This window comes from Zeugodacus cucurbitae, chromosome 6 (genome assembly GCF_028554725.1).
Source record: "Zeugodacus cucurbitae isolate PBARC_wt_2022May chromosome 6, idZeuCucr1.2, whole genome shotgun sequence".
Lineage (NCBI taxonomy): Eukaryota > Metazoa > Arthropoda > Insecta > Diptera > Tephritidae > Zeugodacus > Zeugodacus cucurbitae.
Window position 1 is genome coordinate 19,334,634 of NC_071671.1, and position 24,853 is coordinate 19,359,486.

At 35.9% G+C, this 24,853-nt stretch overlaps 1 protein-coding gene across 1 annotated transcript in view; it reads right to left on the bottom strand.

The window, feature by feature from the left end:
• LOC105214855 (uncharacterized) overlaps positions 1-24,853 on the bottom strand; it is a 219,704-nt gene that overhangs the window by 24,435 nt on the left and 170,416 nt on the right. The window contains exons 10-11 of the mRNA XM_011188522.3: positions 3,930-4,058; positions 2,114-2,314 (exon numbers count right to left, since the gene is read on the bottom strand). Coding sequence (XP_011186824.2) covers positions 2,114-2,314; positions 3,930-4,058 — 330 coding nt within the window. The remainder of the gene's footprint in view (positions 1-2,113; positions 2,315-3,929; positions 4,059-24,853) is intronic.

Consider the following 24,853-nt stretch of genomic DNA (forward strand, 5'->3'; position numbering starts at 1 on the left):
GATTTTTTTTTAGAAATTTGAAACTAATTAATAATAAATAAAAATTAATTAGATTTAATAAATAAAATAAAATAATAATAATTGTACAGTATTAAAATTAAATTTTTTTTTTTAAATTTATTTTTAATATTTGAAAAATATTTATGCTTACTAAAAAGTATTAGAAACAAGTATTATAAATGTTAAAACCGTTGTAGTAATAAAATACTACAATTAACTAATAAGATACACTTTAAAATAACACTGGAAATATTCCTTTTGCGCCTACAGCTATACTACGAATTTGAATATTTTGATCAAAACAGGACGTGTATTGGAAAACATTTGGTTATTTTAAAACTAAAGCGTAAATGAAATGATTATTCAAGAATATAATATATTTTAATATTGTATTCAAAGCCAGATAGTTATGTTCGTTAGGTTAGGTGATACTATATTGAAGCCCTATGAACTCTGTGCTGTCAAGTTAAAGCCTATTTAATATTCCCATGTATGTCAGGGTTATCACTATATTTAAATAATTCGACTCATTTAAATACTTTCTAAACGTTGGCGAATCGAAAGTTATTTACATTTAGCGCCTAAAGGTATGCAACATATTTTGATTATTGCTTTGATTATTACTTTGCGTGTTGGACAGCGATATCGCTGTTTAATAATTATATTATTTAAAGCAAAATAATATTTTAGCATTAAAACTAATTATCACTTAATTCTTTTTTACAAAGAAAACTCCCTTATTCATGTAGCATTAATACGTCTACATGTTAGACTATAAATTTCAACAATGTCAAGGCAACCTTTGACACAAACATGTGTCACTTTAATTAAATTTCCATTTCATTTTAACTAAAAACTGTCTTCTGCTTTAATACACTTGATATAGGAGACACATATATATGTATTTATGTATATATATGTATATATATATATATATATATATATATGTATATATCTTGTAGTGACCTACAAAATTAATGATGCTTTGATCTCTGCGCGGACATTGGACAAAATTTACTTTTACACACAGATTTTATTTTACACATTTTTTTCTTCGGTATCATAGTTCTGCAGCACACACACGAGTGACCTTTGCACCTTGACCCGGAAATATTGACTTGCTGGCAGCTGCATTGTGTAAGCGATATGCTTATAACAGATATAGAGTTATATGTATGTATGTACACCTATATATACGTAGGTGTATGGAGAAGAGCGAGTCTTAGCAGAGGCGGCAAAAGTAATTTAGGTGCAACTGGAGCACACGCACACACTTATGCAAGGACATGTAGCAGAGTATATATGTATAAATAGCACTTACATACATTTATATATATATATGCGATTCTGCAATACATGCTAATGCATGCACCTTAATGACTTTTTGTAGTTCACACACTCTCATATCAGATATATATGTATATGGTATGTATGCCTGTGGCTGCTTGTAATTGCATATCTTTGAATTGGTGTCACACGCAACGTGCCAGGTTCAAAGGTAAAGTCGAGAGTGCTTGCATACTCAATTCTTACCTCGTTCGATAGGAGGTGATAGTAGGATTTTGATATTGATAAATTTCGAAACAATTTAATTTCGAAAATTCGAAAATAGATAAAATAAAATAAAATAAAATAAAATAAAATAAAATAAAATAAAATAAAATAAAATAAAATAAAATAAAATAAAATAAAATAAAATAAAATAAAATAAAATAAAATAAAATAAAATAAAATAAAATAAAATAAAATAAAATAAAATAAAATAAAATAAAATAAAATAAAATAAAATAAAATAAAATAAAACAAAACAAAACAAAACAAAACAAAACAAAATAAAACAAAACAAAACAAAATAAAATAAAATAAAATAAAATAAAATACATTTTAATTTAAATTTGAAATTTAACAATTACAAGCAATTTTACCGACTAGTAATTTTTAAATCTCCGGAAAGACGCTTTGGAATTAGGCCTTTAGGCTTTTTTCTCTCAAGTCTGAGTGTAAAACGTTATGTTGTTTTATTTTCAATATATCAATATATAAATTAAAAAAAATCCAGTTTACCGCTTTAGTTAAGGTAAATTCTAGCAAATAGTAACAAATGTCGACTCACCTTTCACTGTTACGCCCACCGTCTGGAGTACCTCCAGCTTCTTTTTATTCGTTGGCGATTGCCCGATGCACTTGTAGGTGCCTGCATCGTGATAGACAACATCTTTGAGTGAAAATTGACCGGTGGGTGTGGTTAGACCGTGACCTAAGCCACGTAAGCGTGCGGTTACCGGATCTAAATGCGACCAGCAGCCTAAGGAACCTATTAAGGGGGAATAAAAGCAAGAAATTATTAAAAACTCTTTAAAGTTTGTTTAGAAAAGAACAGTTTCTTAATACAGTGGAACGTCTCTAATTCGAATCACCTCAATCCACAAAAAAATCTCCTCCATACGAATATTGGGACTCCATTAAAATTGTTCCGTAATAGTATAATTTTATATTTTGTAGTATGTCGAAAAGTTCGACTTATGGAAGGATTTTTGTATGAAATTTTTCTTCTAGTGCCAATTCAAAAGTTCGAGTTATGGAGATCTTCGAGTTATACAAGTTCCACTGTATATTTTTATACTCTCGCAACAAAGTTGCTAAGAGAGTATTATATTTTTGTTCACATAACGGTTGTTTGTAACACCCAAAACTAAACGAGTTAGATATAGGGTTATATATACCAAAGTGATCAGGGTGAAGAGTGGAGTTCAAATCCGAATGTTTGTCTGTCCGTCCGTCCGTCCGTCCGTCTGTGCAAGCTGTAACTTGAGTAAAAATTATGATATCTTAATGAAACTTGGAACACTTATTTCTTGGGACCATAGGAAGGTTGTTTTCGAAAATGAGCAAAATCGGACCACTGCCACGCCCACAAAATGGCGAAAACCGAAAACACATAAAGTGCCATAACTATGCCATAAATAAAGCTATGGAAATAAAATTTGGTATGAAGGATCACACTATGAAGGGGCATATTTGGATGTAATTTTTTTGGGGAGGTGGGCGTGGCCCTGCCCCCAAATAGGTTTTTTGTACATATCTCGGAAACCAATAGAGCTATATAAACCAAACTTTCTGCATTTTTTTTTTTTTTAGTCACTTCTTAATACAGTCCAAAAATTAAAGAAATCGGATAATAACCACGCCCACCTCCCATACAAAGGTTCGGTTAAAAAGTACTAAAAGTAGGTTAACTCACCAACGAATAACGTCAGAAACACTAAATTTCACATAGAATTGGCAGATGGAAGCTGCACTCAGATTTTTTTACAAAATGGAAAGTGGGCGTGGCGTCGCCCACTTATGGGTCAAAAACCATATCTCAGGAACTTCTCGACCGATTTCAATGAAACTTGGTTTGTAATAGTTTCCTTACATCCTAATGATATGTTGTGAAAATAGACCAAATCGCTTCTCAACCGCGCCTACTTCCTATATACTAGAACTTTGAAGACAATCTGAATCGTTTACATTACAATATATAAAGTAAGCACTAGTGAAGATATCGGTGCAGAACTTTGCACAATTACTATGTTTATAGTGTGGCAGCCCCATTCAAAAAATCGCCGAAATCGGACCATAGGTTTTTAAGGCCCATATATCGAACACGAGGAACCTAATATTATGGTTTCCAACTTTCAATGCACTTTATACGATATATATGGCGAATATTAATTATATACTCATAATATAAATAAAGTTAAATAAATAAATTACGAGAGTATAAAATGTTCGGTTACAACCGAACTTAGCCCTTCCTTACTTGTTTATACATTTATTTGTCTGGGCTCAGCAAATGTCTCACTTAGATAAAGCATTTATATTTGTTGAAATAAATCGTTTATTCTCAAAGGTCCTTATATCTATATTATTGATATTGATCTCACCTTGCGGACACTGCAGCGTCACTGCGCCACCTAATTGCACCTCCAGCTGGCCCTTATTGGGATTATGTGATGCCGCTGCCACTGAGATATCCTGATCATCCGGCTCGGAGGTGACGTCAACGGAATCATCTGTAATATAATAAAGGGAAATAATTACGCAGAATTGTATTTTGAAATTTATTAAATCAGCTTATAAGAAAGTGTTGATATATTCAAATTTGTATATAATTATATATTCGTGGTTCATATTTGCTTTCAAAGTATAAATTACTTTTAGGAAAAAAATCAAAAATCTACAAAATTTATATCTCCGCTTCAAGCAAACTCAATTCAACTTTTAAAACGCAAATTTCAAATATTTCTTAAGTAATATTGATAACTGCAAAGATTTTAATCAACGTAAGCTGATTTGCTAGACAATCTAAAGCATATACACACAAACGTAGCATACCTTTAGGCGCACGAAATAACTTTCACCTTCTAATAAATAATTTCGCTGTGTTCTAATTTCCTTTAAGCAGATTGTCATATGCATAAAATTATAAAACACACACAAATTTATAAAATGTTTCCCAATACACACACAGCTATTGCATACAACAACACACACGTACACACCTTGAGTATACCACACACACAGAAAGCTGTAACGAAAATTATATCAAAACTCTAATGCCACATTTGTAGAAATATGCAAATCCTTAAATGCTTGCCGAGTTGTAAAGTCAACTTATTGCTGCTCAAATATTATTTGTTTGAAATTTTTATTTTTTTTTTCATTTAAATTTTTTTTTTTTCAAATTTAGAAAATTCTTTCGCATTCTTGTCACAATAATTCCAGCTTGAGTGATTTGATTGCCACTTGGAAGCATAAATAAATATGCGAGCATATGTCAAGAAGACATATAAATATTATTTGCATATATGAAGCATACTTTAAAGCGCTTTACATATATATACACACATACATTGGAGGCCGCTGCGCCAGGAAAGCGCGCGTCAATCAACGCCCACTCAGCAGCTTTTCCTGCCTTTTCGCACGCTTCACAAGGCGGAGCAAAGCAATTTCCGGCAGCAATCACATCATGTGTTTGTGCAAGGACGCGCCGCACGGGACGCAACTGTGCACATGCTGAATTATTAGTAAATTTGTATGCGTAGGATTTTTTGATAAATGTGCGGATGTGTGTGAGAGCCACTTCATCTTCGCGATAATCGCTGCGCCCGAAGCCTTCAGACGCGCATATATGTCAACCTGTGGTTGTTGTTGGTGTAATTTCCGAAAATCAAGCGCATACTGCTAAGCTTAAGTATACTTTTAGGGCGCGCCAAATTCACGCAGGTATGCAATATATCAGCGAAAAGCAGGTGCGACACTTTCACTGGCTTTTGTGAAAGAGATATGTACATATGCATGTATTTATGTGTAAGAATATATCTTCCATCCTGCATTTATGTATTCAAAATTTGCTGGCAAATGCTACAAAATGTTCGTCATCATGTCACTGGCAAAATTTGATTTACAATGATGTTGCTGTCGCGCCTGCAAATATGCAATATAATTTGTGGAAAGCATACATTTGTGCGCACGTTGCTATTTCAATGACACGAGCGTGCACAAGATATACGTGGCTCAGATTTGCAGGTGGTCTCGACATATATTCAATTAATTCCGAAATTAAATATCTTGCGACACGAAAAAACACACAAAATGTTATAGCGGCATATTTCACTGCATACTTTAGTGGGTTTATGAGTGGAGTGTGGTGGCGGGAGGTCAGGTATTAATTCATTTAAAAGCTGATACGTGGCTGAATAGAAGTATCAACCTTGGCATATAGTATTACGAGCGAGATTAAGACACTGATTAAGGTGTCTGCATGAGTTTTTTGAACTTCTTCTGCATCTGGCGAAAGCTGAGTGGACTTTAAGGTGATTATTTAAAATTTACTGCAATATTTACAGCAAAAAATATTTTACAGATTAGAAAATTTATTGTTTTCTATTAAAATAGTCTATATGTAAAATTGTACCACTAATAATAAACTTTGTGTTAATTTAAAAATTCTAAATTTATGTCTACTATATTTTTGTGGAATATATTGTGTGGAACGTATTTTGTAAAACTAAAATTTGTTAATATCGCTAAGTGACATTTCGTTTTTAATAATTATAAATTACATTATTTTGTGGAATCTATTTTGTGGATCGTATTTTTTGAAACCCAAATTTTTGAGCATCGAAAATCGACATTGAATTGTTTTATGTACATAGTAAGTCTTTCATGTAATTTGTGGAATATAACATGTGGAACCTTGTGGATTTACATTTATATTATTCATATTATATATTTTAAACCTTTCCCTCACCTTCTTTAATAAAAAAACTGGAGTATTATGTGGAATTTATTGTGTGGATTGTATTGGTGGAACGAAATTTTTAGCTTAGCTTCACAAAGTATTGTTTTGTGTTTATAATATGTCTTCCATACTACATGTATCTATGTGGAACATAACATGTGGAACTTTGTGTAATAAAAAAGTAAGTAAGACTCAACTCGCATTTAAGTAATTAATTTCATTTTTTTTTAACATTTCCCTCATTTCCTTAAGTTAAAACTTAAATATCGTTTCAACATTTCAATGCACTCACTATAATTTATAAACTTCTCAGCAATAAAATATAATAATTAATAAGCAAACTTACATAATTATAAAATACAACTTGCATAACTAAATCCTGTAAACTACTGCTTGTTTACAATTTTCGCTTTTTCATAACTAATTATTTTCTGCTTCATAAAAAAGTAGCGCTCAAAAAACTTGCCGAGAAGTGCAATAAAAACTGTGAATAATATGAATAACAGCATTTATGCTTGCTACCCACTCAACAGTAAAGTTGGCCAACTATAACTAAGGCAAATATTTAATAACACAACAACAACAACAGCAACAGCTACTAAAGACCTCTCAAAGGAGTCAAGTTTTGCACTGGAAATTAGTGTACTCACTCGACAACCATAAGCATTACACAGAAATACATACATATTTGCTCAAACACACACTCAAAAGCTGCCAGTGAGCACTCAAACAAAGTATTCGCTTTCATTTCTAAATACTCCAACTTTTTTACACAAGAGTAGTACTTCTGTAAGTATGTGTGTGTGTTTCCATTTTTATATATATGAACTACTTGTCTGCGCTTATTCACTTCATTTTACATATGTACATCCATGTCAATGAGTAGATACTTGGGCATGTTTGTGCCACACAAACAGCCATGCATATATCTTCTCACTTTTATTTCACTTTTGCAGTGGAACTCAGCTCGGTTGTTTTAAGTGCACTTTAATTATTTACAAATGACTCAGTTTCTTAACTCATTCAGTCATTCAGCGAGACAAGTGCATAGCAAAGCATATAAGATGCGATATGAGTAGTCATAAGTAAGTCATTTGTATATTTTGTGACAGCACTTGTGTGTCTGAGTGTATGTGATTCACTTCATTTGAGTGTGTTTGTGTGCGTTAAAAAGCAAAAAAAAACACCGCATGTCAATTTTAAGGAAGTACTTTTATATAGCAACAGCAGACACTTATGCAAGTGAGTGTGGTCTACTTTTAGGCGCAAGACCTTCAGGCGCTTGTTGCATATGTAAACAGTGCTGGCAATGCGCAAAATGTGGTAAACGAACGAGCTGAAAAGGTAAGCAGAATTATCAAAGACATGCTACTTTCTGTGCGCCTGTAAATATGCATTTATGTCTCAACATGCACTTATGCGGGTTTCTACTGCATTTGAACTAAGCTGAGATATAATTCTGATATTTAATTTGTGATCATTAGAAGTAAGCGTTTAATGTTAACTGTTGTAGAAAACTGTGGAACGTATTAATAGTAGTTGGGAGGAAGAAAATGTAGAAACTATTTTATAAAAAAATTAACCGCAATTTCTTTGGTCCCACATTCTTTAGCAGCTGAAAGTTCTTTTCTGTAGATTATCTAATTTGATGAGACTCAACCAAGTTTTTTCTAGGTCTCACTAATATTAAAATTTGCTATATTTCTAAGTAAATCTTAGTTTAAATTTGTCATACGTGTTTTGTGGAACTTATTTTGTGGAATCACAAATCAATATTGTTGAACAAAAACCGATTACATTTGACTTAGTTTGGTTTACAAATTAAATTTTGTTTTATTTCTAGCTGATTCCTGTTTAGATTTTGGTATAAATAAATTTTTGTGGAAGTTATTATGTAGATTGTATTTGTGGGACCTAATTGTTTTAGAAACTCAAATCAACATTGCATTATACTATGTCTAAAATATATTTCCCATCTAATATGTGGAACATAATACATAAGTGGAACTTATTTTACGAAAAAGAGAAAATTAAGAATATAAAATAACTTACACAGGATTATGACAAATAATTTCATAGGATTATTAATGGTTTCACTGAACATTTTGTGGTTTCTTTCCACAAATTCTGATCACTTTTGTTTTTTTTAATTTTAAGCATAATACTGTAATTTATTTCTGTTTTCAAAGTCTATTAATTAAGAAATATGCTGCAGCTGTTTTTGGATGTTGTTCAAATGAAAATTTCAACATAAATTTCTGATTGTGGAACATAAAAGAGATTTTGTGGACTTTTCAACATTAACAAAGTTTTAGGTTTTCAATTAATTTCAATTAAATTTTGTGGAACATAATTTGTGGATTCTAATGTGTGGATTTCAATTTGTGGATATTATTTTTATTTGGTATTTTATATTTTATTTAACTATTAATTAGGCATGGTATCTCATGGATATATGAATGTTGTTGTTGTGGAACCTAATTTCATACGTTTCAATAAATGAGAGTATGAACGACAATACGTGTTGTAGCTGACAACTACCGCTCAAGTAGATTCCAGTGCCATTATATTTTAATTAAGAAGTAAAACTACACTGAGCTTGTATTTGCTGTAACACAGCATGAAATATTTGCTTAAAAGGCACTACATGTCAAGCTGTTACTCTTCATCAAGTATCGCTTCGCAGTCACTTACTCATAAACATGTATGAAAGTATATGCTCGCTTTTACACTGTAAGTGACACAAACACACTATGTGCCACTAGCATTACTGGCCTCGTTGCCGATGTGAAAGTGTGTTGCAACAGCACTCCATAACATTCAATAAGTTCCACAAGCGATGATTAATGTCTGTCGCACAAATGCGAACAAACAAATCGAAGTGCATGATGACATCCACACACACACATATTTATTTTTACAGCCGACACATCGTTGAACGCATTCAATAGAACGAGTGATAACTGCAAGTGATGTGAATGACGTTAGTGAGACTCATAACGCAGCACAACATCAAGCAAGCCAAGCAGAGCAATAGCAATACCAATACACTCCACATTCCAATATTGCTATTTATGTTTGAGCTTATGAGTACTTTTATGTGATGATATGTGATTTGAATGTATGTGGCACAGGCGCTGGAGTGTGCTTGTTTTGTTGTTGTTGTAAGTACTCAGTACTTGATGTTGCTGTTTTTGTTGTTGTTGTGTCATAAAAAAAAGCATTTCATTGCCATTATGCACTCGCCCTAATGCCTTTTTATGCATTTGCGCTGCTGTAAGCTATAAGTGTACTCATGAGTATGAGTGATTGTGTATGAGTGTTTGTGAGAGTATGTGAGAGTGGGTGTGTGTGTGTTAGCTCATGCCATTCATGCTGACATTGAGTATTTTGTGTATCAACATTTATTGGTATTTATGTTTGTTCACTTTGGCATTGTGGAATGTGCTAGTGATGACGCACTAAAAATCAGACGATGACTGATTCGAAAATTATGATGCACCGTTACATACTATATACATACTAATATACGAATGTGTGTTTGTGTGCCTGCTGAGAACTGTGCAGTTGTAAAAGCACAAATTTCAGCATAAAAAATTTTATTTGCTCAACTGAAATGGAAATTCATGGAAAATATTGCCAAAAATACTGTGTGTTTATTTGATGGCGGCAAAAATAAATATTTTTATATGCGTATATATTTTTATTAAACTTTGTAGTTATTGTATGCATATAAAGAGATTTACATATTCATATGTGTATATGGATATATATTTTTTAATATTTCATATTTCATATTTATATATTTATTACTATTTCTAAAATGCATGTTATGACATTTGTCTATATGGTATACATGGTAAATGTAAAAAAATATTTTTCTAAAATAAATATGTAAGTTTCACAAAATTGTGTGGAAAAATTTTATAGAATACTAAATAAGTTAAGCTGGGTTGGTAACAGTTGCAGCAGTATGACACATTTAGCCACTTACTGCTCAGATTGACATACTACCACAAGGCAAAGCGATATTTTGTCACTTAGAGAAAACAGTACCTATACAGATTCAATAAAACTCGGCATGTGGTACCAAGGCCGAGGTAAATGTACAGGAACAGGTTGCTGGCAACATTCTATATATGATATATATATATTATGATTATTCATACAGACGGTCAGAGGACACCCTGAATCAGTTCCAACATATAAGAGTTCCAGGTAGGTTTCATAAGCGCTAGAAGCAATTACTAGTGTAGGTCTGACAAGTAGAAACGAGATCATGTGCGAGTTTCGACAAAATCATCGTCACTACAAGTAATCGAAGAATTTACATTCCACATACCGAGTGAGTTCCTGCGTAAAAAAAACCTAGGAATCATATCGGCAAAATGCAGATTCTATTGATATTCTGCAGTACACTAAGATGGCTATAAGCTAAGGAATGCTTCACGGGATACAGTTATTCTCAACAATGTCACAGCTATATAGACCTAACGAAGAAGAAAGGAACCCAGCTGTGTATAGATGCCGATTTATATGCAATGCAACTTACCGGCCGAGCTTTTCAAATACGGCGGCGAAAAGCTGATAAGGTGCATGCATCAGCTTCTTTGCAGAATATGGTCGGAAGAAAGCATGCCTGATTGGAATCTCAGTGTACTCTGCCCAATACACAAAAAGCCCACAATTTGCGCCAATTGCTGTGGGATAAGCCTCCTCAACATCGCGTATAAGGTTCTGTCGAGCGTGTACAGCTCCTGGCGTACGCCGATGATATCGATATCATTGGAAACAACACCCGCGCCGTTAGTTCTGCTTTTTCCAGACTGGATAAGGAAGCGAAGCGTATGGGTCTGGTGGTGAACGAGGACAAGACGAAATATCTCCTGTCATCAAACAAACAGTCGGCGCATTCGCGTTTTGGCTCCCACGTCACTGTTGACAGTCATAACTTTGAAGTTGTAGATAATTTCGTTTATCTGGGAACCAGCATCAACAACACCAACAATGTCAGCCTTGAAATCCAACGCAGTATCACTCTTGCCAACAGGTGCTACTTTGGACTGAGTAGGCAATTGAACAGTAAAGTCCTCTCTCGACGAACCAAAATCAAGCTCTACAAGTTGCTTATCATTCCCGTCCTGCTTTACGGTGCAGAAGCTTGGACGATGTCAACATCAGATGAGACGACACTAGGAGTTTTCGAGAGGAAAATTTTGCGTAAGATTTATGGTCCTCAGAACATTGGTAACGGCGAATACCGCAGACGATGGAACGATGAGCTGTACGAGTTATACGACGACATTGACATAGTTCAGCGAATAAAAAGACAGCGGCTACGCTGGCTAGGTCATGTTGTCCGAATGGACGAAAACACTCCAGCCCTGAAAGTGTTCGATGCAGTACCCGCCGGAGGAAGCCGAGGAAGGGGAAGGCCTCCACTCCGTTGGAAGGGCCAGGTGGAGAGGGACCTGGCTTTGCTTGGTATAACCAATTGGCGGCAAGGATAAATACGTGGCGCGCTGTTGTGGACTCGGCTATAACCGCGTAAGCGGTGTCTACGCCAGTCAAGAAGAAGAAGATGCAACTTAAACTTATGAAGTAGTATATTATAAACGTTTATTTTGAAATATATATGAGACTTCCTTAAAGAGCATATTTGAATGGAATTGGATTTTTTACTTAATGAAAATTGTTTAAAATATTCAAAATCTTTTATAATTTTAGTCTAATGTTACAACAATTTATTTTCGGTTGCTTAGGTAAGGTTAACGTGCCATGTACAGTGAAGGTGGAGATGACTTGATGTTTCCATCTCTCCTTCCTCCAGTGCTCAGCCGACGTTCAAATCTGGGATAAAATGATCTCGCAACCGAGCAGGTGCTGGTTGTTAACCTGCTTTTATCGAACCCACGAGACGTTCATCATTTCAAGCCTGGTGAAATAGGGTCAAAAGCTCATCAACTATACAGTTCACAGCGATTTAGCTGTGACCCTGCACCTAAACGACTTAAGTTCGAAGTGTTTTCTCGTCAAACAATAAAGCCTCATATTTTATATTTCGTTATCAACAATCTAACTGCTTTAAAGAATCACAATCGCCTCCCAACAACTTTTTTAAAACTCGATTAAAATCACACAAATGCTTACTCACTCCCCACCAACTCTACAGAGCCATAAACAAAGCATCGCTGAACCGTTTGAATTTCAAATTTGTCAAAGCAATTTGACAATTTAACAACACAACGACCCTAACCTCAAAACTTTATAATGCCCTGGGACGGCACACGAAGTCAGCACAACAAAAGCAGCAGCTTTAGCAGCATTTGTTTCAGATTTTATCAGCGCTGTAATAAAGATTCTTGTGCGATTTTAAATTTCTTTCTCATCATTTAGAGCTTTTCATGTCGCCTTTTGAGTGTCGATGTGTGTGAGTATGAGAGTATGACGTTGCGGCAGCGCACACAAAATGATTGTCAAATTTATATAGAAAATATGTTTGTGCATGTGTGCCTCGCACATTTTTGCTGATCTCAGTAACAGACATTCGAGTTAAAGTCATCAGACAAATCAACCACTAACAAATCCGCTGCTGAGTCACTCACACACATACACCAAAATAATCCTCGTCTTCATAATTTTTCCTCCGCAACAACTCTCTTCATCTCCCTCATTCCGGCTTACCTTCAACTTTGTCGCTTATGTCATCGCCTTTTAATTTGATTTTTTTGGCTCGCGCGTTTGGCGCACCAAAACAATCAAACGTACAAATTGCAACCCTCTTCTACGTCAGTAACGTTCACACACGCACTTATATTTATTATATATGTATTTGTATTTGTTTTTGTAGAGTAACGATTGCAATGCGATAAGCAGCAATTGACATTTTATGAGCAGCTGAGCTGTTGCGGCATTGGAGAGTTGAGGCAATGAGTGATTGACACGCCGCACTGAAGCTGCTGCTGCGATTGAAGTGCGCGAATCGAATTTTCGGCGATATGTTCCCAGTAGGAAATTGGTAACTGACTTTTTAAATTATTTTTCTAAAAATACTTAAGGGTTGCTTTAGTCAAATATTTTTGAAAATTCAGTTCAAAGCGGGCTGAAATATTTAGATCTACAACTGACAGTAAATGCAAGTCAAAGACATTATACTAAGGAACTCCCCAGATTCTGTTAGTGGACAGACTTTTTTTTTAGTTATCAACAACTTGGCCATAAGACAAGCCTAAGTAGAATCAAATACCTAAATATTCTGAAAATCGATCTCGTCTCAATATTAAATTTTTCCTAATCTGTAAAAGATTTGATCCTTCTTTTACGATGGGAGAATTTAAAATCTAAAAACAGTAAGAAAAGCTAGATTTATTGGTGTTGTTTTTTATCCCAACGATTCTCAAAAGCATTGCTTTTCCTACAAACCCTTCCGCCATAATGAGCTTTTGCGGCGAGCGCTACGCCCCCTTGGATTGATACTGCGTGTGTCAGCGCACCGCGCGTGTCCTTCTCCCTGTGGGCGTGCTACTCTGCATGCAATGCGTGTGCGTGTGCATTCGATTGACATACACGCCTTAATGAAGCTAAAATTTCAAATGAGATTTGCCAAATGAGACAGCCTTTCAACATTCATTTCGACAATTCAACAGAAATTTTTTCTACCTTGATTATTTAGCATTGTGTGCCTTGGCTGGATATGCTGTGTAATTGTGTATGCTTATGTAAGTAGGTGTGTGTGTGTGTGTGAGTAGATAATAAATACAAAATTTAAATTTGACTTTGTTTCGGTTAATTGAGATCAAAGTGTTTTGTTACAAAACCAACAGCAAACAAATGATGGAAATGAATTGATAGAAGTGTCAATAGAACCAGGCACAATGGGATAATGGCGAATGTAGTGGTGTTGTTGTAATGAGTAGAGGTCAGAGTGGGAGGGGTAGAAAGTTAGCAGGTGTTTACCAGTATGTGGATATGCTTGTGAAGCTGCCGGTATTGTACCAGTTACCAGTGTTGCTTTGGAGTTTTGCGTTTTGTGGAATATAGTATCAGAATATTAGTATTCTAAAATATTGGAATTATAGTCATAATGCAATTTTTTGGAAGAAGCTTTCAAATAGTCCCAAGAGCTGTTGACTCTTGGTCGAATAAAATTTGCTATATTTGCTACTGCCACTGAAAGTATAGAGCTTTATCTATAATATATGAGTTATTGTGTAACATCTATAAACTTCAGCATATTAGCAAAAATTGTATGAGTCTATTCATTTTTCACATTTTTCTTCTCAAAATCAGAATCTAAAATCTCGAATAGAAATAGTTCAAGGCTAAAGCAAAGACCAATCGAAGGAAACCTAAACAATGCGTTTGACTACTTCACCGGCAAGGCAGCGAATATTCGCATAATAGCAATGAGCTGGATTACGCAATGAAACCATGTGATTTCTAAGCACGTAATCGAAGCTATGTTATTACAGGCATACACACAAAAATATATAATATATATATATTTATTCAAGAATATACCTGCCATTACAGGTGCGCGCGCAAATGTTGCACAATATGGCTAAGCAATTTTCATTATTGCAATATTTTTGATTCATACAATTTCATTTCATTTCACCTCGCTGCATTTTTATTTCACTTTTCTATTTCGCTTTATATTTATTTCGTATAATATATTTTCTCATCAGGAGCATCATCATTTTCATGTACACTGCTTATTACTTGCTCATCAATAGCACGCGGCAAGAACTCGACAATATGGCAACGCCAAGTCATAAGAAGTAGGAGAGCCATAGCGAATGTACAACAATAATTACACACAAACAACAGCAACAAAGCGGCAATACAAATAAACAAACACAGAAAATGCAATATTCAATGCCACAACAGGCTGCGAGTGTATCTCTGTGTGTGATTGTGAGTCAAAATGTAAACGATGCTGATATTCTTAGAATTCTTAGAACTTATATCAGAATATTGAATACTAGTTTGCATCTGTGTGTGTGTGTGTGTATGTGTTTGACGCAGCAATTGAACTGCAACTTACGAAACTCTGCATTGATTACAGTTACAGTTGCAACAAAAGCAAAGAAGAAACTGTTGCGTAACTGAAAAATGCGAAAGGAAATTATTAATTCTTGCTATTTATGCTGATTTCTTCCTTCAGCCGCTACAAATATTTTCCATGCCAATGATACACTTGCCTTGATTTATCTGCTCCGTTGCGCCAATAGGGCTCGCTTGACGACCTAACTGATAGATTATTAGTTTTTTCCTTCTACACCGAGATGTGGCAATGAAATGCGAGCGATGATTATGTGGCAATCAGTAAGTGAAAAGGGGAGCAAAAGTAATTGCGTGACTTTACAGTGAACAGTTCTGTATTTGTTGGTGGAAGATGAGCTAGTTAAAACTATATTATGTAGAGCGGATAGTACAAAAATATGACTAAAATGCAAAGAAGCGAGTGCAAAGTGAAGCATATTATTAGTGCAATTCTAAAGCCTATAGCTTTATATTCGAAATATTTGTGCCGAGAATTTCTTCTCAGTGATAGTTTAATAACTGCCGGTAAAAAATTAAGCATACCAACAGGGGCTACATAAATTATTTTGTAGTTTCACTAAATTTGTAATATTTCAATGAATTATTTGTACTATTTACACTATAGTGAGAACAAAGCCGTGTCACAAGCAGGCTTAGGTACAAATATTTTTCAATAGAGTTGCCACTTATCAAAATACATTTTTTTTATTAAGATCAAGTTAAATTTTTACACACGCCGTTGATTTGAGACTACAAAATTAAGAGAAAAAAATTAAAAATGTTAAGTGTTGTCACTCTCTTCTATTTAATATAAATTAATAAAAATTAGTGAAATTTATTTACGAAATCATATTTATTCTAACTAAAACCACTTAGAACCATAAAAAGGTTGCCACTTTTATGTATATATTAAAAATATTTAACAAGTTAGTCCATAAAAGGTTAATTAATAGCTATTTCAGAGTACGCAAGTATTTTAAGTGCAAAGAACATTGATATGGTTGCCACTCAAATTAAATTAATACAAATAAATATAAATTAAACGATTACATTTTATGAGCTCAATTTTATATTTTCCTAAAATATAGTTTTTTGAATACTCAGTTCGCTTAATTATTATGTTTAATGAAATTAAGTTAGCTACTGAAATTGTATAGGGTTGCCACTCTCATTAGATTTCAATAATTGAATAATTTGAATGTTAATATACCTTTTCAAACTAATTTTTTTATAAAATGAAACAAATTGTTACCAAATAGAATTATAGAAAAACACAAAAAGGGTTGCCACATATGTATAATTACAATTTTAAATTTTACAAAAAAAATTGAAAAAAAAATTGGTGGAAGAAGTAAATGTAGAGCAGTTAAAATATCTAACATTTTCCTAAGCATTAGATAGAAGTATAATTTGAAAACAACTAAGGAAGGGCTAAGATCGGGTTAACAGAACATTTTATACACTCGCAAGTTATTTATTTGCTGTTATTAAAATTACACACAATTCGACTCATATATTCGGCAAAAAGCTAACTAGAATAACGAAAATCACTATATATAGTATATGGGAGTTGGGATAATAGGAGGATGGAGTCATATGTAGAAGTTCACGTAAGTGAGGAAAGTTTCTGACTGCCATTCACTTGGGAGTGGCCAGGAACGATTCTTTTACATGTGGCTCAAGCAGCTCACAACTTCCGGTCTTAGACCAAGTATCCTCTGGGTAGCCAACAGACATCCGTCTGGAAGCGAGCTAAAGTGAGAAGGCGAATCCCGCTTATGCGGTTGTGCGTAGGGCTTGGGACCCACCACATAAAAACGAATAACCAGTGAATAAGAAACACAGGCCTCGGATGAGAAACCCCCCTTTTGATGACGACCACGGCAAACGTATAAAGGACTATGATTTAAGGGCATGCACCTGGAATGTCCGGACCCTTAATTGGGAAGGTGCCTCTGCCCAGCTGGTTGATGTCCTCGTAAGAGTAAAGGCTGACATCACCGCAATCCAAGAAATGCGATGGACGGGACAAGGACGGAAGAAGGTGGGTCCTTGTGACATCTACTACAGCGGCCATATAAAGGAGCGCAAATTCGGTGTGGGATTCGTGGTGGGAGAGAGACTCCGTCGTCGAGTCCTGGCATTCACTCCGGTGGATGAACGTCTAGCCACAATCCGCATCAAAGCGAGGTTCTTCAACATATCGCTGATTTGCGCCCACGCCCCGACGGAAGAGAAGGACGATGTGACCAAAGATACCTTCTATGAGCGCCTAGAACGTACCTATGAGCGCTGCCCCCGCCACGATGTCAAAATCGTGCTTGGCGATTTCAACGCTAGGGTGGGTAAAGAAGGTGTCTTTGGCACAACAGTCGGAAAATTCAGTCTCCATGACGAAACATCACCAAACGGTCTGAGGCTGATCGACTTCGCCGGGGCCCGAAATATGGTCATCTGTAGCACTAGATTCCAGCATAAGAAAATCCATCAAGCTACTTGGCTGTCCCCGGATCGAATCACTCGCAACCAGATCGATCATGTTGTGATAGATGGACGACATGTCTCCAGTGTTTTTGATGTGCGTACGCTTCGCGGTCCCAACATCGACTCGGACCACTATCTTGTAGCAGCTAAGATACGCACCCGCCTCTGTGTAGAAAAGCGCACACGTCAACAAACACAAGGAAGGTTCGACATCGAGAAGCTGCAATCACAACCGACAGCCGAACGATTTTCTACTCGACTTGCACTCCTGCTCTCTGAGAGCACTCATCAGCATCTCGGTATAAGGGAGCTGTGGGACGGCATATCAAACTCCTTACGTACAGCTGCAACCGAAACCATTGGCTTTCGGAAAAGCCAAAAAAACAGCTGGTATGATGAGGATTGTCGTCTCGCAGTGGAGAGAAAACAGACTGCCTACCTCGCAATGTTGCGATCGACCGCAACACGAGCGGGATGGGAAAGATACCGAGAGCTGAAGAGGGAAGCGAGACGCATTTGCAGAAAAAGAAAGAAAGAGGCAGAAATGCGTGAGTATGAAGAGCTTGACAAGCTGGCCGACAGGGGTAATGCTCGAAAATTTTACGAAAAGATCCGGCGACTAACTGAAGGTTTCAAGACCGGAGCACACTCCTGTAGGACCCCCAGCGGTAATCTAGTGGTTGATGACCAGAGTATACTGTGTTTGTGGAGGGAACACTTCTCCAGCCTGCTGAATGGCAGTGAAAGTACAACACCAGGAGATGGCGAACCCGATTCCACAATCGACGACGATGGAACAGATGTTCCATTGCCCGACCGTGAAGAAATTAGAATAGCAATTACCCGCTTGAAGAACAACAAGGCGGCGGGGGCCGATGGATTGCCGGCCGAGCTATTCAAATACGGCGGCGAAGAGCTGATAAGGTGCATGCATCAGCTTCTTTGCGAAATATGGTCGGAAGAAAGCATGCCCGACGATTGGAATCTCAGTGTACTCTGCCCAATCCACAAAAAGGGAGACCCCACAATCTGCGCCAACTATCGTGGGATAAGCCTCCTTAACATCGCTTATAAGGTTCTATCGAGCGTACTGTGTGAAAGACTAAAGCCCACCGTCAACAAACTGATTGGACCTTATCAGTGTGGCTTTAGACCTGGAAAATCAACAACTGACCAGATATTCACCATGCGCCAAATCTTGGAGAAGACCCGTGAAAAAAGGATCGACACACACCATCTATTTGTCGACTTTAAAGCTGCTTTCGACAGCACGAAAAGGAGCTGCCTTTATGCCGCGATGTCTGAATTTGGTATCCCCGCAAAACTAATACGGCTGTGTAAGTTGACGTTGAGCAACACCAAAAGCTCCGTCAGGATCGGGAAAGACCTCTCCTAGCCGTTCGATACCAAACGAGGTTTCAGACAAGGTGACTCGCTATCGTGCGACTTCTTTAACTTGATGCTGGAGAAAATTATAAGAGCTGCAGAGCTAAATAGAGAAGGTACAATCTTCTACAAGAGTGTACAGCTCCTGGCGTACGCCGACGATATTGATATCATCGGAAACAACACCCGCGCCGTTAGTTCTGCTTTTTCCCGCCTGGATAAGGAAGCGAAGCGAATGGGTCTGGTGGTGAACGAGGACAAGACGAAATATCTCCTGTCATCAAACAAACAGTCAGCGCATTCGCGTCTTGGCTCCCACGTCACTGTTGACAGTCATAACTTTGAAGTTGTAGATAATTTCGATATACCTAGGAACCAACATTAACACCGATAATAATGTCAGCCTTGAAATCCAACGCAGAATCACTCTTGCCAACAGGTGCTACTATGGACTGAGTAGGCAATTGAAAAGTAAAGTCCTCTCTCGACGAACAAAAACTAAACTCTACAAGTCCCTCATTATTCCCGTCCTACTTTATGGTGCAGAAGCGTGGACGGTGTCAACATCCGATGAGACGGCACTAGGAGTTTTCGAGAGAAAGGTTTTGCGGAAGATTTACGGTCCCTTAAACATTGGCAACGGCGAATACCGCAGAAGATGGAATGATGAGCTGTATGTGTTGTTCGACGACATAGACATAGTCCAGCGAATAAAAAGACAGCGGCTACGCTGGCTGGGTCATGTTGTTCGAATGGATGAAAGTGCCCCAGCTCTGAAAGTTTTCGATGCAGTACCCGCTGGTGGAAGCCGAGGAAGAGGGAGACCTCCGCTCCGTTGGAAGGACCAGGTGGAGAAGGACCTGTCTTCACTTGGTATTACCAATTGGCGCCAAACTGCCAAAAGGAGAGATGCGTGGCGCACTGTTGTGGACTCGGCTATAACCGCGTAAGCGGTTTCTACGCCAGTTAAGAAGAAGAAGAGTTGGGATAATTCCTAGACATCTCACATATTAACCGATATATACGGTATAAAGTCCACAGTAAGTATGAAAATCCGCATATTAGGTATATGGGGGCTACAGGCAGTAATGAATCGATTTTTCCCAATTTATGCACGGAGGTATACTAGTACAAAAAACAAAGATCTACTTTGAATTTCTTCAGGATATCTGCGATATTTAAGTACATTTTCGATAAAAAAAAATAGGTCACAGCACTGAGGTCCTCATGTTCAGTAACTTCAAATACAGTGTTCGTGAAAAGTTTTATTCCGTTATCTTCATTAGTTCCTGATGTATATATTATCAAGTGAACGAATCAGATGTAATTCGAAATTGTAGTATAAGGAAAGTAGGCGTGGTTGTAAACCGATTTTTAAACTATAGCATTGAGATGACAAGGAACGAATCGAATTTTTTTGAAATTGGTCGAGTAAATTCTGAAATATGGTGTTTGACCCATAGGCGGAGCAACACCCATTTAAATTTGTGTATAGAATTTTGCGTGCAGCCCTTCTATAGCATCTTTTACTCAACTTATTGCTTTCACGGATAGACAGATCCTTAAAATTTGTTTGGAGTTCCCTACGGATCACACGTTACTTTTTTGTGAAAAACATTCAGTTTTCACTCAGCAAGATGTTACTTTTCGACTAATAGAAATGTTTAAGCCATTTAACATTGTCAACTCTAGCAAATTAGTTTTGAGTGTTGTTATTGTATTATTTGTCTAAACTGCAAATATGTATGTATGTATATGAGACCCATTTAAAACAAACAAGAATCAAAAATTTCTGTTTTCCTTTCCTTATATTCATTCAGACACAATGTTGTCTTCCACAACTTTTTCCAAATATCTTTTGTGCAAAAATGTGTCCTTCTCATTACAGCTGTCATAACATCTATGCTCCGCCATTACCCACATTATCAGCGCTCATAACCACACGTTTGCTTGCGCATAAACAAAGTTATCACTCGTTAAACTAAATCCCAAACAAACTTCGATTATTGGTCATAAATTCCTTCTTTCGCATTAAAGATAACGATGACAGTGGCACATTTAATAGATTTCCATAAATGCCAGCAATCCGCTTGTACACCGCCAACATGTAGCGCAGCCACTTTACATGCAAGTGAAAACTTGTAAAAATCACTCATACGCCGTGGCAATGCGGTAAAAATGCTGTAAAAGCACCGTTAATATGAAGGCAAACAATATCGCTTTAACTTGCAATCAAATTTAATCGCACTTCATATGTGTGTGGCGTGTGAGTGTTGGAGTGAAAGGGTTTTGCGCTTAAACTTAATGTATTTCCTTATCATTTAATGCCGACGCTACAAGCGTGCTGTCGTTGTAGTTGGACTTAAAGCTTCACGAACAAGCGAAAGTTGAGGGAGCTGAAATACATTTACAGTTATGGTGCTTACACCCACACATGCGTTTGTGATAACATTTATTGCTGCTTATCGCTTGCCAATTTATATTGCTTGCTGCCTCATGTTGTTGTTAGTTTTTATTATTCGCTCTTTTCGCCGCTTATCGGGAGTTGTTGCTGTCAAATGTTGTCGGTTTATGGCGCTGCATTACATTTATGTGATTTCGGTACATATTATATATGCTTATATATCTATTTGTATGTGTCTGGGTGTGTTTGTCAGCTCAGTTTGTTTCGTTTGACCCATTACCACCAGCTGTGTCGCCGAATTACCATTAAACTTTGCTTGAATCCTTGTATGAATTTGTATTTATTGTTTCTTTATGATTATTTTTTTATTACTATGTGGTTTTATAGTTATTTCTGATTGCCTGCTTGGAGAAGAGATTTTGCAAATAATTTGTGTGAAAAGTTTTCCCAAAAATATTTGGATGTTGACAGTATATTTGATGAAAATATGATAAGCGAGGTCGAGAAAAATTTCCAGAGTGCTTTAAAAATTCGTATGTGAGTACCCTTTAGAGTCATCGAAAATAATGATTAATTTTTTTTGTTTTTTTAATTGTTCAATTTGAGTACAGATCCCGGATCCTGTTAATGCACTTATCTTTCTAATTTTGACAGCGCAAACTGTGGAATATGTTTGAAGCTTTTACTATTTAAGGTGCTTGAAGGACATTGGATCACAACCCTGACTAAAAATCTTATAAACACTCTTTTGAGACTCGCTCTCCTTTTATATTGACAGTTTTAAAGTCCGCCTAGTTTCATTCAGAGTAGAGAACACGAGGTTCTGATTATGGAAACGAGAATGACTACATTTCTTCACTGACTACTAGAAGCTTGGTGGTAATTAAGACGATACAATTTAGATGCTATACATCTTGATGATGTGCCCTCGTCAATAGGTAAGAGAATTAGTCGAGCTGAGCCACTGAATAACTTCTAAATATCAAGAAATTCAAGTTAGTAAGGTTAAGAACGGTACATAATGCGTTTAAAAATGGCCCGGAGTCTATGCCCAGTCATCTAAGCACAAACTTTTAGTAGTTGATTACAAGAAGTCATCATTAAAATTAGTTACATAGTTAAATTTTTTAAGGCAATTACAATTTGTTAAAGCTTTCTTAATTAAGTCGATTCAATTGAGAAGCCTAAATGGTCGTTGGTTAATTATATCATTTCCATTCAAATTAGTAATTTTTAAAACAATAGTTAACTTTTGGTATTTCAAATCATACTCAATCAATTTTCTTTGTTGATTTTATCTTAATTGTCCAATTGGTATACCATGGGAAATTATATGAAACATCATTTTAAATACTTTCGCCTTAGTTAGGCTGTCAAAATTCCACAAGTCTCTTGTGAGCCGATATTTGAAAACTGTTAAAGGGTTGTGTTATAATCATGATGTGATTTATGTAATAAAATGCATTATTAATTGCATAATTATGATTTCATTTTTTTAATTGAGTTAAATTAGTAATTTAGGTGTCAAAATATTAAGGACGAAGGGGTCTTGTAGAGTATATAGGAACTCTAGAATGCGTATTTTTTTATTTAATTAAATGTTATTTCAATATATTTGAAATATTCTATTATATCTATTATATAAGCTATTGAACGCATTTTTCAGTAGCAGGGAGTTCTTAATTGGAGCATGTAAACAAACAGCAAATGATGCAGAGAGCTTTAGATCCTATATATTTGATATTGCACCACTAACAAAACAAACAGCAGATAACGCCAACAAATGCGTGCAACAAATCATCGAAATGATAGTCTATTTATTTGCAACACGTTGCACTCATTAAAAGAAGAAGCAACATTAACAAAGCTATCATAAGAGAGCCACCAAACACTATGTGAGATATAATAAGCAAACGAACAACGCAAAATTACTTAATATTCTGTGAAAAATGTTGATGACAAAGCGAAGTGGCAAACACGTGAAGTGAATTAGAGAAAAAATAAAATTTTTGGTAATAACGACTTGACAAAATGTTACACCACAAGTTTCATTGATTTATAGCAATCGTATGTGTTATGTGGCACAAATGCGTGGAAGACGATTTGAGGGAGCTAAGTTACAAAAAAAACATGCCACAAAGCTGTCTCGGAGTGATAAAAGCAAGAAATGTAAGTGATAAACATGAGTCCAGGGCGATAAGCTAAAGCAAAGTGCGTTGGGCATAAGATACTCAGGATGGGGTGAGTAATGAGAGAGCGGTGTGAGGGTGCGTTGCGTCACGTGTAGCTCGTACAACTTGAGCCCTACAGTCACTCAATCAGTCATACAAATGTCGTTAATGTGGCTCATTATCGTCAACCGAAGAGGAGGGTGAGTCAAAGCCGAGATGCTGCAACACATAACGAGTAAATACCTTATTAATACAAAAAAAAAAAAATGAGAGAAAAAATTGCAAAGACACCGAGCACAACGAAATATTTTTTCAGCGCAAATGGCAAATGGATGGGTGTGGCTGTCAAATGTCGTTTATTCTAGATTTTTTTTTACTTTTGGAATGAGGTTTTGATATCTAAAACGAGTCATTATCCATGATTGATAGACGTCAACAGATGAAAGACAATGGCGTTAGTCGGAATGGGGGAGAATTTGACGAAAGTAAATGTATATGAAATTATAAAAAGAAAAAAATATATGGTTAAAAAGGAAGGGGGTGAGAAAAGAGCAAGCAGGAGCAGAATGCTGAAGGAAGCTATTTTATACTATGTATATGTAATATATAATACCGTTACATACAAACACGAAAAAGAAATGAAAATATTTAGTAGGAAATAAATTGAATAACATATCCAAAAAACTGTAATGTTCATTCCTTTAAGAAAAACTCTCTCCACTCTCCAATTCTTGTAGAAGAAAACCGAAAACTTCTAACTAAAATTATTGTAACCAATTTTAAGTACGTTTTGTCCCCCATTTATTTAGCCGGCAAGCCAAATCTAATTGTCTGTACCAAAAACTGTAGAGTACCAAAAAGAAGAGCAGCCACAGCCAAAGAAAAAATATTTATAAATGCTTTAATGTGGTTTGACAAAAAAAAAGACAAAAGATGAGGGTGGAACTTCGAAAACATATTATATAATGTCTATTACAACTCATAAAACAAGAGAAGATGCGGTGTGAGTCGTTAAGCCATCGATAAGAGTAACATGTCGAAGACATAAATCAATTTGTATCAGCATTTTGATGT